At 47.0% G+C, this 15,705-nt stretch overlaps 1 protein-coding gene across 1 annotated transcript in view; it reads left to right on the forward strand.

Annotated features, from left to right (window-relative positions):
* The window catches only part of Nup210 (nucleoporin 210), a 92,547-nt gene that overhangs the window by 20,284 nt on the left and 56,558 nt on the right, over nucleotides 1-15,705 (forward strand). Inside the window, exons 4-8 of the mRNA XM_038320739.1 lie at nucleotides 3,766-3,862; nucleotides 5,944-6,094; nucleotides 7,769-7,901; nucleotides 13,956-14,114; nucleotides 14,675-14,743. Of these exons, the coding sequence (XP_038176667.1) occupies nucleotides 3,766-3,862; nucleotides 5,944-6,094; nucleotides 7,769-7,901; nucleotides 13,956-14,114; nucleotides 14,675-14,743 (609 nt within the window). The remainder of the gene's footprint in view (nucleotides 1-3,765; nucleotides 3,863-5,943; nucleotides 6,095-7,768; nucleotides 7,902-13,955; nucleotides 14,115-14,674; nucleotides 14,744-15,705) is intronic.

Here is a 15,705-nt window from a genome sequence, read left to right on the forward strand (position 1 = left end):
GGGTTTAAGAGCTGGGGACTAAGACGCTGCCCTATTGACATGATGTTGTTTGCAGTGTATCTACAGAGTTATTTCCCATCCCTCATGGTCCATGCACATCAGTGAAATGGAACTGAGCATGCTCCAGGTCCCCAGAGATACCCTCATCCCTCTGCTTGTGCTGTACCTTTGAGATGGGGGTTCTGGGCTCAAGGCTTTGCTGTCAGAGCCCTGCATCCTCCAGACCTTTCTGCTCAGGTGTTCCTCCTCCCTGTCTGCCCTGGCTTCCCAGGAACAGTTTGCTCTTTCCCGCTGACTTCTCTCAGCCTTTCTGGCCTTGGTGTTCAGGGCTTGTTTTGCTTTGTTGAGCTTAGCTCTTGCTTTTATTCTTCCCACTACTTCTGGACTTTGGAGCCAGTGAGCATTGGACATGTGTTTGTTCATTTGAGTTACATAGTGTTTTTCTGTGGCCCTCCTCCCTTCTGTCCTATGGACTAGGACAGAAGAGGTATGTCCTCTGACATCTGAGCGCCTAGGTCTCCTGGTTTATATCTCTTGACTGTGAGGCTTTGGGGTCAAGGGTTCTGTGTGTTGTACACATGGTGCTCATAACTACTTCTCAAGTGGAGAAGCATGACTTTGGGCCTGATCTGTGGGGCCATTTTGCCTTTTGGATCCTATAAACATATAACCCCACCCTACCCCCATGTCATTCTTGGGGCAGGCTTACTTGGTGGTCCCTCCCTCACTCTCCCTTCTTGATGTGCTGTGGGTCACAGCAAGGGAGCCATTGTATAGCTTCCTGTGGTTTTATTTTGTTAGGAGTAATCCGTGTCCACCCTGCACACAGGACAGGTTCCCACAGGGTCCTGTGCTCAGAAGTGACCAGCTTGGCTTCATACTTCATGCTCAAATTCTGCTCTCTGGAAGTCCATAATTGTGGACTCTGGTTGAACAGTGGAGTGTGTGCTGGTGACATGGAGCCTTAGCAATTCTGGGTGCTGCATCCTTGCCACCTTCATGCATCCTGGAATGGCTTCTATGCTACTTCCCTCTGACTCTTGGTTCCCTGGATCCTCCTGTTCCCTTTCCTCATTCTTAACCATTTACACCCTCTACCTATAGGACTCCTGGTGGGGTGAGTTGGGTGCATGTGTAGGGTAGGGCCACCCATTTAGGAAGGAAGGATGTGACTTGAGTTCTCTACATCCCAACCCAGGTGGGATGCCATTTGGTGGTACAATGGCTAGCGGGAAAAACTGGTAGTTGGCTGTTCTTGGCCCATTTGTGCCCCAAGTTACAGGGCAGGGTTTCAAGTCCCCTCTGCGGGTCTGTTGTCATTTTTCAACTAGCTCACTCCCTGAGGGAACATGACCTCAGCTGGTTCCATACCTTCGGAAGGGTCTCCTGTTTATTTGTTTGTTTGTTTGTTTGTTTTAACCTTCTGGCACTTTCTACTGCCTTGAATAAAAGATGAACATCTGCAAATACAGGGGGCCAGGAAAATTCTAGTCAGTTCCCCATGCACATCCTTCCGATTTGGTGAAACTTTAAGAAGTTCTTCCTACTCTGGGAGTCGCGCATCTGTCTCCTCTAATCTTGTGAATGTGGGAAACAGGGTGGGGTGAGAGAGGTGCTAATAACTCAACCCAGGAGCCATATGTGCTACCCCATTCTATGAGACAGGCCTCTTATGGGGGTATCTGCCTCTTCTGCCCTCCTCTTCCTTCTGCTAACTGGAGACACTTTCTCCCTCCTGCTCACTGAGGACACTTTCTGTCTTTAAGATTTATTTTGAATTATGTGTATGTGTGGGTTTGTGACCTCCAGGTACTCTTGGAAATTAGAACCTGGAATTACAGGTGACTGTTCACCAATGTGGGTGCTGGGAACCAAACTCAGATCCTCTCTAAGTTCTTGGCACAAATGGGCCAAGAACAGCCAACTACCAGTTTTTCCCGCTAGCCATTGTACCACCAAATGGCATCCCACCTGGGTTGGGATGTAGAGAACTCAAGTCACATCCTTCCTTCCTAAATGGGTGGCCCTACCTCTCTAAGTGGTTCTTAATCACTAAGCCATCTCTGTGGCCCACTGGAGACACTTTCCTGAAATGATCCAGTAGATCCATAGGATGGGGTTTTTGATCACATTTTAGAATAAAGAAAGGGGTCTGGAATGAAGCAGGAGGAACTCCTAGAGTACTCTTGATAATGCAAATGGCCATGGTCAAGGAAGTAGACCACCCATTAGGTTATCATATTGGATGGCTAGTAGTGATTGTATAACCTAAATGGATCATAAGGTATCCTCTTGTTTCCATCAGCATCCTATAGGGTCAACCTGTTTAGTTCTGCCGTGAGGAGCTAGAAACAAACTAGCCTGAGGCTGTGTGGGCTTACCATGGGGGAAAACAAAAGAGGTTCCTGTGGTCCCAGCTGTGTCCCAGAAAGGGACTAGGCTGTGAGGTGGTATGCACCTTGTCTCTGGGGTATGGTAGAAAGGGCTCAGTCACCATGCAATGAAAGCAGCTGGGTTGATGGGAGCACCTCTGATGTCCTTGCCATGCATCTTCAAGGTGTGGATTTCAGTATCTGCCTCGTGGTGTTAGGGAAACTAGATTCTTTGGTCCAAGGGTTTCCTTAGTGTTTTAGAACCATAGCTTTTTGTCTGTTCAACACTTCTCTGTACCCTCACCCTTTCTGGATGAGGTTTACCTGTCCAGATGTGGAAAGATGCCCAAGGAACTTTAAGAAGAGGGCCCCCTTCCTCTAGTCTCCCTGGAAGTAAAGGCAAAGACTGTCTTTGTCTGGCCTTTTTGCTAAGTGTGGTTTAATTTGGGCTTTAAAAACAAAGACTTTTTACTTTAGCATGTATTTATGTGTATGTGTGTGCCTGAGTTTACATGCTACACCACCTGCATACAGGTGCCCACACAATCCAGAGGGCGTCAGATTCCCAGGAACTGGAGTGACAGGCAGTTATGAGCCACGTGATGTGGATTCTGGGAACCAAACTTGAGTCTCCTGGAAGAGCAGTCAGCACTCTTAACCTCTGTCTGAGTCAGCCCTATAGCCTCTGATTTGGCTTTGAGATCTTGGGTGGAGAACAGGGTGGTCTGACTGAGTAAAGACCCTATTTTATGATTTGGGTCTGAACCGTCTCTCATGGGCTCTTGTTAACTTGGACACAGGTGCAGGAGTCTTCTGAGATGGGTCATGAAGGATCTGACCTTGTCAGTTGATGGCTTCATGAGCTTTTGACAGGGTGCAAACTCAGGAGATGGCTCCAGGCTGAACAGCCATTGAGATCATGCCCTTATGTTCTGTATCTTGTCTCTATTTCGTTCCTCTGTCCTTAATTCTTGACTCCAGGAAGATGAGAAGCTTTGCCTTGCTCTCCCTTTGTGGCTCCTGCTGCTGAGATATATTCCCATGCTCCTGTACCTTGAAGGGAGGCATTCTCTCTTCAGGAGATGACAAGGAGGAGGATTAATAGCTTAAGTGTCAGTGGCCTCCTAAGGTATCTACACCTACAGAGAGTTCAATGTTAAGTGGGGAGGGACAGGCCTGAGTTCAAATCTTGGCTCAGCCTTTTATGGTAAGAAGCAAGTACCACCATTCCTTTGAGCCTTAGTTTCCCCTTTCTGAAAAGGAGGTCATGGTGTGTACCTTGCAAGGGTGTGGTGCTGAGCACTGTGTCTGCATGTAGTCAAAATTGTCATCTCTCTGTCCCTGGACCCTAGGGAGCAAACTCATGCATTTCTGCCTCTAAATTCTTTTACAGGGAATACCTTCAGCACCCTGGCAGGGCTGGTCTTTGATTGGACAATTGTGAAGGATACAGAGGCCAACGGATTCTCAGACTCCCACAATGCCCTACGGTAAGAGGCTCTGTGACAAGGCCTGGCAACCTTTAAGTGGATGCAGAAATTGGAGGTCCTTAGGCTTTCTCCTGTCAGTGAAGAGGCTAGGGCATCTCCCAGGATGCTTGGTGCTTACAATAACTGATTGGGAAGAGTTTAGTGTTTCCCAAGCATGCAAGCAGCCTCTGTGGCGCATTGTGATATATTCTAAGGGAACTTGTCAGAGAGATTGGGATATCTAGCTGAACAAAGAAGACACAACTCTGGAAGGCTGTCTTGGGGTGCAAGGGACATGTGGGTGACCCTAGAGGGAAGTGCTTCCCTGGTGAGAAAGTTAAAGGGGAGGCAAGTTCTGGCTAAGAGGACAGGCCAGCAACAAAAACAGTTTTTAGGATAGGCTGGGTCTCAACATAGAGTACAGTCAGACTCATAAAGAGAGGGCGTCAGTGCCTCTGGACTCAATATAGCCCTCCCCCAGCATCTGTCTGGCCCATGCCACCTATTAACCTTTCCACTTTCCAGCCAGGGAAACTGAGGTTTAGAGAGAGTGGGCCTGTTGGTAAGTGGCTCAGTTGGCACTTTGTACTCAGACCTCTGTAGATCTCTTTTATCCAGCATGGAAGCTCCTGAGCCTGTGATGAGTCAAATGTATTTTTGACAGAATGAAAAGTTCTTTCTGAGTCAGCAAGATGGCTTGGCAGGCAAAGGGTCTTATTACCAAGATGATGTGAGTCCCCAGGTGATGCCACATGGAAGAAGGAGAATTGACTCCTGCAAATTGTCCTCTGACCTTCTTACTTGAGCCATCACTCACACATACATACATGCACGTGCTCCCACACACACGCACGCACGCGCGTGAATTGGGGTGGTAATAAATGTAAAAGAAATTTTTCTTTTTAAGTTTCTTTCCTAAGTCATACTCCTTACATTTAAAGCCCTGGTTAAAGGCTCTGTCTGTAGTGCAGAAAACTTTTCCCTAAATTACCTGAGGGCCTGTTGCCTGGGAGATGTCTTATCACCTTTGCTCATTTTACTGTGTTTCCACTACCGTTAGGATATTTTCTTGAGTATCTACAATACAGTTATCAAGACCAGGAATTTGGGGCTGGAGAGATGGGCCAGCGGTTAAAAACATTGGCTGCTCTTGCAGAGGACTCAGGTTTGATTCCCAGCACCCTTGTAGCTCATAGCTGTCTGTAGCTTTGGTTCCAGGGGATCCAACACCTTCTTCTGACCTTCACAAGCACTGCATGCACATGGAGCACAGATATATATGCAAGCAAGACACACATCAAAATAAAAGTAAATATTTTTTAAAAAACCAGGAAGTTCACCCATATGCATGCTATATTCAGAATGTATACTAGCAACCCACGGTCACATATTACATGCTGTCATGCTGTCACTTTCCTTTTTTTTTTTTTTTTCTCTGTCAGCCTGGACAATCCCTTGGTCTTTCTTTGATTTTTCAGGGTCTTGACACTTATGAAAATGACAGTCCAGGTGGTATGTGTCTGATGCTGGTGTGGTGCTGGGCATAGAACCTAGGTCTTGTGCATACTAGGCCGCACTCTGTCACTGAGATATTGGATGATTAACCATAGCTTAGCACAGTGCGGGATTGATCCTGGGGAGACAGTAAGCGTGTCCTGCAGCCTGTTCCTTGTTGGGCAGAGCAGGGGGCTTGTTGTGAATTGCTGGCTGAAAGAAAGACAAGGTAGGGACACATAAGCCAGGAGGGTTCACTATGTGACCTTTCTGCTGAGCTCATCAGCATTACTGACCCTCTTGAGTTTGCCTTTTAATGTGAGTTTTCCTTGTGGACTTAGCTGATTGTCTCAAATTCCAATGTACTTTATCACGTATGGGTGTTGATAGAGTGTCCGTTCCCAAGATCAGGTGTATTCCACAGACGCATTGCTGCTCTGACTCAGGCAGTAGCAAAGATGTGTTTCTAATGTTTTCAGGCAGTATGATTTGTGACATCAGCACCCCTTATTCAGGGGTCTATCAGGAGGAGAACCTTATAATGATGAATGCCACACTGGGTTCTGAGAAATTCTATGCTCAGGTCTCATGATGCATTCTCCTTTCAGAATCCTCACCTTCTTGGAATCTACGTATATCCCGCCTTCCTACATCTCAGAGATGGAGAAGGCAGCCAAGCAGGGCGATACCATCCTAGTGTCTGGGATGAAGACTGGAAGCTCCAAGCTCAAGGCTCGCATTCAGGAGGCTGTCTACAAGGTGGGCCTAAGTTCACTGTGCTGTCCCCACAGTGGGGTAAGGATGACAGTGGACTACAGAATGGGCTCGAGGGCGTTATGACTTCTGTGTCTTTCTGTTTGTTTGGTGTGTGAGTCATGACGTACGGAGGGGAGGCCGAGGCTCCAGGAGTCAGCGTCACAGATGTCACAGCATCTTTTCCCCAGTTTTGAAGGAGATACCTTGTTTCCATGAAGTGCTCCCCATCCCGACTCAGGAGCACACCTACCACCTGAGACTGGCTCCGTGGCTTTTTGTGGATGGTTGCTTCTCCCCACCTTTCCCCAGTTAGTAAAAGGCTTTTCCTGCCGGCCTTGCTAGGCAGCACCTGCCCTATGTCCAGACCTGTGTCGGCCATTGGGATACTGAAGCAAATCTATGGAGATGGAAAATGGCCATAAATCCACCCAGAAAATTCTAGGTCTATTGTCATTCCTGTCAGCAAGCATCATTTCTGCCATTAGTTTTCTCCAACAATGAAAACCACAGCTCCTGGGGAATCTGGCACCCAAGGTACAATGGACAGGAGACCCTGTCATCCTTCTGCTCAGTCTCTCAGGTTGCTTCCTGAGGTCTAGACTGGACCTGAGGTGTGAGCTGGGAAGAGACCAGGGAGTAGGAACTGAGTACACACAGTATTCTGCCTTTCCGGTCATCCTGGACCTCTGAGCATTTGTGGAATGAAAGCCTGGGTACTGGTAGCCACAGCATCTGTAGACATTGTTCTTGGCTCCTCTGGTTTCTTTCTGTGTAGTTACTGTCACTTTAAATCAAGATAGGACATGGAAAAGGTACAGTGAGTAGTCATATGTTTTTTCAGTGACAGTTTTGAATGCATCCTGGTACCATACCCATGGGATTCTCCTAGAGTCTAGGCTGTGGAGTTACAAGTGATATCCTATTTCTCCATGTCTCAGTAAGGACATACTCAGAAGTCAAAAAATTAAACAGTTCTGGGGCTTTAGCTGTACCTGAGCTGTATACCTAGTATGGGCCACTCCTCATATCAGTCCCCAGCTCTGCATAAAAGTATAACGAATTGTGCTGTAGAGATGGCTTAGTAGTTAATTGTGCTTGCTGATCTTACAAAGAGCTCAAGTTCATTTCCCAAAAACTACATTAGGTGGCTCAGAATCTAGATATAGGGTAGCCCCTGACCTCCGGAGGCACACTCACACATGTAGCATATACACACAGACACACACACATATTCACATAATTTAAGAGAATATAAATGTTAAAAAAATCTAAACAACAACAACAACAACAACAAAACAACCATGGATTGAAGAGATGATTCAGCAGTTAAAAGCACTTGCTACTTTTCCAGAGGACCTGGGTTTGGTTCTGGTACCCATATGGTAGCTCATAACCATCTATAACTCCAGTTCCAGAGTATCCAACACTCTCTTCTGGCCTTAGTGGGAATGAGGAATGCATGTGGTGCACAGACACACATGCAGTCTAAGCACCACACCCGTACTCATTAAAACGCACACACACACACACACACACACACACACACACACACACACACACACACAGCATATCACCATCACCCCAAAAAGAAAAACACCTTAAACCTTTCTTACCTACAATTCCTCTGCTCCCGTTCCACACCCCACCTCACCCTCTTTCTCCTTTTCTCTGTGCAAGAATGTTCGCCCTGCGGAAGTCAGGCTGCTGATCTTGGAGAATATCCTTCTGAATCCAGCCTATGATGTCTACCTGCTGGTGGGAACGTCCATTCACTACAAGGTTCAGAAGATCAGGCAAGGGAAAATTACAGGTACATTCGTGATTGAGAAGTCATGATAGATGTTTCCCTCTTTCTTTTAAAAAGTATTTTATTTTTTATGTATATGGGTGTCTTGCCTGAATGGGGGGTGGGCAGCTCTGTGCACACAGTACCTGAGGAAGCCAGAAGAGGGCAGTGGATCCCCTGGAACTGGAGTTAGCCACTATGGTAGTGAGCTACTGTATAGGTACTGGGAACTGACCCTGGGTCCTCTGTGGAAGAAGCTGGTGATCTTAACCACTGAACTCTCTCTTAAGCCACTTCCCTGTTTCTTACTGTGATAAAATACACAGCACAGCAAGTTCACCGCCGTAAAGCTTTTGTGTGTACAGATCAGCGGCATTACATTCCTTCATAGCACTTTGTAACTATCACCTCATCCATCTCCAGAACTTTTTCAATGTCCTCATTAAACACACCCCATCCCTCTCCTTCACACCCACCACCCACTAACCACTGTCTAATGAAGTTGACTGCTCTGGGGACCTCAGTTACATGCAATCCTGTGTACTCGTTCTGCAATTGGGCTCCTATTGACTGTGTCCTCAAGGTCCGTTGCCATCTAGACCTTGAGGCATCAGACCACATTTTATTCATCTGTCTGTCCTTTGACAGTTGGCATGGCTCCATCTTTTTTGTCATGAAGAGTGCTGTGAACATGGGTTTGCTTATAGCTGGGTCCCTGCTTTCAATTCTTCTGGCTGCAGTTAGAGCGACTCCAGACCTATTGGCTCACGTTGGACCAGGTTGTGCCCATGGCCTGCCTCTGACTGATGAGCAAAGTTGAGCTTTTCTACTCAGGATGTGAGAAAAACATAACTGACAAGAGTGGAGCTATTCTGGAAATTCTATGGTGTTTTAGAAGGTGGGGGTGGATGAGCTGGTCCTCCTAGGAATCCTGACGATGTAGTTCATAGATGCAGGAGTATGGTGTCAGAACACAGTGCTCAGAGGACCTCAAGACTAGTGTGCTGCATTCAGGGTTGTTCATCAAAGGGCTTCAGCACATGACTCCCCAGGTGACCACCAGAGTGGCAGGTGGCGTTTAAGAGACCTGTAGATGCTGCTACCTATAAGAGACTTAAGGCCTACAGTTTCCTACATTGAATTCTATGTTGCATAGCAGTTCATGCATGGGAACCTGAGAGGTACCACGTCTATGAGCCACCAGCGGTATCTGGTTAGTTATCCTGGAGTAGGTATTGCTTGGTCCATTTGAAGGACTCTACCTCCTTCTGTATCCACTTCTCTGAGGACAAAGATGGAAGGAAGCAAGCTTGTGTTTTGTGTCTGTGCATGGTGTCCAGTCAAGGTAAGGACAAGAGGATGTGCAGGGAGCCCAGCCCAAGGGTCCTGTCAAAGCTTGATATCACCTTTGACTGAGGAAAGAAGTTATGGAAGGACAAGGATGGTTCTAAGACTGTGGCAAGGTTTTCTGGGACCTTGGTGAAGCAGTTATAAGTGGAGTTTTGTGGTTACCAATGTGACATCGTAAGAAGGAACATGGTTGGGAGAGTAAAAGGCCTGAGAACACAAGCAGGCTTGTATAAAATTCTGCAAGGATACAGACCAGGAATGGCATTTCCTTAAAGGATGAGGACCTGGAAAGGGGAGCGTTGTGGTTGTCCTCTGAGCTAAGCAACTGGCATCTTGGGATATTCACCTGTGCCCCTTGCAAAAGATCATCCCAGCTAGGTTCACTTACAGTTTACATCCCACTCAGAGAAGAGGAAAGGCACATGGACTTCTCACCTGAGTATCCAGCTGCTCCTGCCACCTGGCTGCCTTAACTGCATGGGCCTACAGGAAAGCCAGCATCCCTGCTGGGTAAGGCTTGGGCTGGTTGGGGGAGGAGTACACACATCCCTGTAAGCAACTCCTCACCTGTGCTCTGTAAGGAAGTCCAATAAACTCCTTGGTTCCCCAGAGTGAACTTTGGTGGAATTGTGCCTCAGCTTTTTATTGGGCTCTTGGAAGGAAAGGTGGCTTTTGCTTATTTTCCCCGGAGAAGAAATTTTACCTACAGGTGAACATTGCCGAAACTGTTTCACTAGGACTGAGCACCCTGAAGTTCGTAATAGTTCTGAGAACTCTTCCTTTTAGAACTTGGCAGCCTTGAGAGGTGAGCTTCTTGAAGACCTCCTGGTGTAGGCAGGGACACAGAGGAAAACCTGAAGGCCACAGAGCTATTGAGTCCAACTGAGTATTATCTTTTTGCCGCTGTCCCCACAAAAGAAAGTCAGGAAAGCATACTAAGGATAGTGACTGGGCTTTGTAGTTCTTCTAGCGATAAGGTGGAGATGGTCTACTACACAGGGTCCATAAGAGATGACACTGCCCAGCTTGGGAGAGGAGGGGGAGCCAGCATGGCTGGGAGGCACTGGGCTGGTCATAAATCAGCACCCAAGTTCACCTGGCCCTGCTTCCTGACTGGATGTGTATAACCAGCCACCTCATACTTACCCTATTGTGCCTTTCAAACTGTGAGCCCAAAGCCCTTTTCTTCCTCAAATTTCTATTGTCAGGCTTTTTGGTAAATAGCTAGCATAGTGGTTCATGGCTCAGAGAATTAGACCGACCAAAGGTTCAGAAACTTTGGAGATTTGGTGACTCATCTGCCGTAGAAATTGAGGTAACAGCCCAGGAGAGACATCCCAGAGCCAGAAGAGGCGAGTCCCCTGCTCTCATCGGTTGGCCACATGCTTATGTGATGGTTGATGATATTGGCCAGGCGTGGAGAGGCTTCTGGAGGATGCTCTGGGAAATAGCCTGCCGGCATTGGCTTACTAGGAGCACAGTACACAGGTGGGGCCCCCGCCATTTTCTTCATATGGTCTTTTTCCCATCACTGTCTTTGGAGTGTTTTCATCATGTTTAGTTGTTGGCATATCCTTTAACTTCCAGAGCTGGATTTAACCATTCTGCTTGGAAATTAATATCCAACTTATATTAATTTTTTCATAAATTTATGAAGTCTAGAAATTGGGAATTTCACTGAGACTTTCACATTAAAGAAATCCGTGGCTGGTCATGGTAGTGTCTCTGATCAGGCCCTCAGGAGGATGAAGCAGGCAGATCATGAATATAGATGATCCTGGGGTAGAATACGCTATCAAAGTCAGCCTGGGCTATGGATCAAGGCCTTGTCTCAAATAGAAAAGTATGAAGATTCATTGAAAGTGATCAAAGAGGCACCCCTTCCCAGTCAGGAATTCTGAATTTACAGAAGCTTCTCAAGATGAGTGTTTTGGTTTGAGTATAGATGTTGACACTTTGGATGACCTGCAGAAACCTTTTAGTTATTTGTATGGATGCTTTGCTTGCATGTATGTGCTCCATATGTTTTCCTGCAGAGGGCAGAAGAGGACATTGGATCCCATGGAACAGGCATTACAGATGATTTATGAACTTCCATGTAGGTGCTGGGAATAAATCAAACAAGTGCTCTTAACCAATGAGCCACTTCTCTTGCCCCAGAACCTTGTAATTAAAATATATGTGTGTATGTATATATGTGTATGCATATTTATATTATTAGATATATAATGTGTATGGGTGTTTCTTGCATGTATATCTAAGCACCACTGTGTGCCTGATGTCTGGAGGCCAGAATAGCGTGTTAGATATGTGTGCTGGGAATTGAAACTGGGTCCTTTGGAGTAGTGGCCAGTGCTCTTAATACCTGAACCATTTCTTCAGCCCCAGCCTGTAAGAACCTTCTAACACAAAACAGGAACACAGACATAGCCAGCATAGCGCCCCTGAGGTACGTCTCCAGTCCAACTCATTCTTAAAATTCTGCTGCACTCTCCCCACAGGGGCTGAGCTGGTGTGTGTGTCATGGGTGACAGAATGCCTTTTCTGCACTGTGTATGTTGTAGTGCTTCTGTGTGAGCACTTGATGCAGAGCCATGCATTGTTTTCTCGGGTCTCTACAGCTTTCCACAGAATCTAGGCAGAAGTCTATATGACTCCATAACCCTTACATTCTGCAGGTTTGCTAAACCTGCATCATGGGATGGTACCGTGGTCCTGCTACCAGCTCAAGCAGTAACTGGAGTGACCTGACCTCAGCTACTATGGCCTTTGAGGGCCTAGGCAGTAGAAAACAGTGAAACAAATCATAGGAAAACATCTTGCTAGGATGCTTTATGGCCATGTAGTAACACACCTGGAGGGCTTCTGTGAACATGTGTTATTGAGCCCCGCCCCTGATGCAGACATACCCTCTGCACCTGCATCCCTCATCCACATGAGTTTCCAGGTGATGCTGATAGTCTAGGGATTGTACTCTGAGGACTTTTTGGAGCACACAAGAGGTGCAGAAGGTAGGCAAGTTGCTTCTTTTCCCAAATCCCCTTACGTTCCTTCACTGGCCATATTCCATTCCAGGTCAAGAAGTGGTACATGGCTACAACTCTACTGACAGTGAGTGAGTGACTGGTTAGGACACACTAAGGATGCAGGGGAGAGAATGCTAAAGTGGTTAGGCTTGGAGGCAGGGGGTGCTAGTCTGTTCCTAACTAGCTATAGGACTATGTCTTAGTCGATATTCTGTTAGATGGAATACTCAAGGCTGGTCCTTGCTATAACTCACAATCTGGAGACCCAAGAGACCGGCTTTTGTTCAGCTCTGCCTTTTGTTTGCAGACCCCTTGACTGTTTCTCCTCAAGACAGGTGGATCATGATGGCACCATGTGCTGCACTGGTAAGAGAGGAAGCCAGGCTTGCTCTTCCATAACAGGAGTTAACTAGGGTCTAGACCTGCCTTCGTTCCTTTCTAGGCCATGCCTCTAGTGACCTGACCACCTTCCCCTAGGCTACATGTTTTTTTAATTTCTTATTTTTTTAAGGTTATGTTTTTGAAATTAAGTATCTGTGTTTTTGTGAGTATATGCATGCAGGTGCAAGTGCCTGTGGTGTTATAGGTATCAGATCCCCTGGAGCTAGAGTTACATGCGGTCTTGAGTTGCCCAAATGGGTCCTCTGCACTCTTATTCACTGAGTCATCTCCCCAGCCCCCAATCATTTCTCTCCCTTTCTCTCTGGGGGTAGAATATGTAAGCATGGGGGTATACCTGCTGCTGGTCTGAGAAAAACCTCAATGTTGGTCCACTTTGGTTTAAACGGGGGTTCTTGTTATTCACTGCTACTTACACCAGGCTAGCTAACGTGCAAGCTTCCAGGGATTCTTCTGTCTCCCACCTAGCCACAGGAATGCTGGAATTGCAGGCACAAGCTACTGATCTTGCTTTATGTGGGTGCTGGGATTTGAATGCCCATCCTTATCCTTACTGAGCAAGTGCTTTATCAACTGAGCCACATCTCCAGCCCCAGGCCACACCCTTTGTAGTGTTTACTAGGCTGAGGGCCAGACTTCGAGCATATGAAATTTGGGTTCTCAACACAGTGGAAGTCATGGCAGACCTTGAGCTAGCTTCTGCTCAGCCCTGCCTAAAGTTGGGGTATCAGTAGTCCTTGTTCCTAGGGTTGTTGAGGGATGAGATAAGAGAAATTGGTCATGATACCTAAGCAAGCCCAGGACATCTTGACCTTGGAGTCAGCTCTCACTTTCTTTCCTGGGAACTGAATTCTTGTCAGCAGTTGTCATTCAGATCAAAAGTGCTTATGTTCTCTGCCCAGATGTTGGTTTTCCCAGAATTTGTGATTTCCTGGGGAATTGTTCTGTTTTTTCTGGACTATTGTTGGGAAAGGTATTTTTATACAAAAAAGATATGGGGATGCACAGAGAGTGGTCAGAACATGAGTCATTCTTCACGATGGTAAGCTGAGCATCTGAAACTCAGTAGGAGACCGTTGGCTACAGCCTTTTTGGTAATACCAGTGAGAACCCCACTGGAAACCGGATGTAAAGAAGAGCTTGCTCAATTCAGGGCATGGTCAGATGCCCACCTCTGTTAGCACTCTTCAAGCAGCTGTCTTGACGGCAGGTGCTAAGAGTCAGGCCTGGAGAAGTCTGTATTGGTACCCAGCATTTCACATCTTTACCTTCCCGGCTTTTCTTGTCTCGTTTTCACATGCAGAACTCTCAATGCCTTCTGATCAGTATGAGCTGCAGCTTCAGAACAGCATCCCATATCCTCAAGGAGACCCTGACTGGCCTGTGGCGGTCCTGACACAGGAAACATCAAGGGTCACTGCCATGCAGATGGGACAGAGCAACCTGGTCCTGGGCCACAGGAATATCCTCCACTCTGGCACTGTGTCATGCCTACTACTTTGAAGCCAAGTTGTTTTTCTCCTTTAAAGCCAGCCAAGACTAAAAATAGCACTGTTTTCCCCATCTGCCTGAAAATCAGAAAGAACCTAAATAGCAACCCACTGAGTGGAATTGCTCACCTCTGTGGGTGACTCAGAGAGACTCGCAGAGATGGAGTCTGTGGCAGAGGCTCACATTATTCCAGGCTTCTGGAAGTTTCTCAGGAACCACAGCCCCCTCATAGGGGACTTGGCAGAGGCTGTGTGAATACTGGCATATAGGTTGTTGAGAACCCAAGATTGATTGTATGCCATGTGGTCCCTGAGGTACCTTGCAAAGACCCTGGTTTTTAGGGTAGACAGTACAGCAAGGGTCTTGACTGTCCCACACCTTTTTTCTCATTGGCCTAAGCAAGAGGTTCTGAACCCACCTCTCAGTGTACATGATGTCTACATGTGCTCAAGCCACGTGAGTGCGGCTGGAACCCAAGCTGCTTTTTAAAAATTTTGTCTTTTAAGTTTTGTACCTTAATTAAGAATTCAGGTATCCGCATGCAAGGAGCTTCTAGGCTGCCCAACAGCACCATCTATGTGGTTGAAGCCGGTTACCTAGGTAAGTGTGGCCCCCTGGGGGATATTGATAGCTTTTGACTTCATCAGTTCAAGAAATCAAAAAGTACAAGCAAGAACTGCAGTTGAGCTTGGCAGTATATGTCTTAGTTAACACGAACCTGACCACATCCTCTGTCTGCCAGATTCAGGGGTATTAGTCCTCAGTCCCAGCATCATGCAGACCTGACTGTGCCTGACAAGGTTGGGGACCCTGGTGCTCAGCTGAGTTATAGAGCATCCTTAGATTGACATAACAGTTGGGAGTGCCTTGGCCAGGAAAAAGAAGGAGTCATTAGATAGAAGAGGAAACCATCTGTAGCAGTAAAAGACTCTGAGGTCCACTAGGGCCTGAGAGCTTCAGTGATAGCCAGCACCAAGGCCTTTGGGTGATATGTGTCATGGGTGCCACCGTGGCAACATTTCCTAGGGTGTGAGTCAACTTACCTATGGAGTACACTGCCAAAGTTCATTCAGAAGAAGGATGGCCAGATGGGCAGCAAAACCCTTAAGAATCTCTTGTCAGAGAGCTTGTGAGCCTCTTGTGATGCAGAATCCAGTTGACAAGTAGCAACCCCAGGAAGGATGACCATTTGTGTCTCAGCAGCCTCCTATACCTGATTGGTCTGTGATGAGACTTAGCTTCACAGCAGAGGCCGTTACAAACAGGTGGCAAGATTGTAGTGGGAATAAACACCAGGGCAGAGGAAAGACTTCTGGAGATTCTGTGTCTGACAGGTGCTGTGTCAGACTGAACTTCTGTGGTGGGAAGGGTGAAGAGAGTGAACAGCTTGGCTGGCGTTGTGCAGATGAGAAAGCAAACAGTATCGTGGGAATAGAAGTAGCTAGTCTGGCATCCTAGCTCAGTACCCTCAGAGCCCAGACCCAGATACACCTTGTCCAGAGTTCTCAAGTGCTCTAGCCTAGGATACAAAACCTGTCCTAGCTTCAAGCTAGACCTGCTGT

This window comes from Arvicola amphibius, chromosome 2 (assembly GCF_903992535.2).
Source record: "Arvicola amphibius chromosome 2, mArvAmp1.2, whole genome shotgun sequence".
NCBI lineage: Eukaryota > Metazoa > Chordata > Mammalia > Rodentia > Cricetidae > Arvicola > Arvicola amphibius.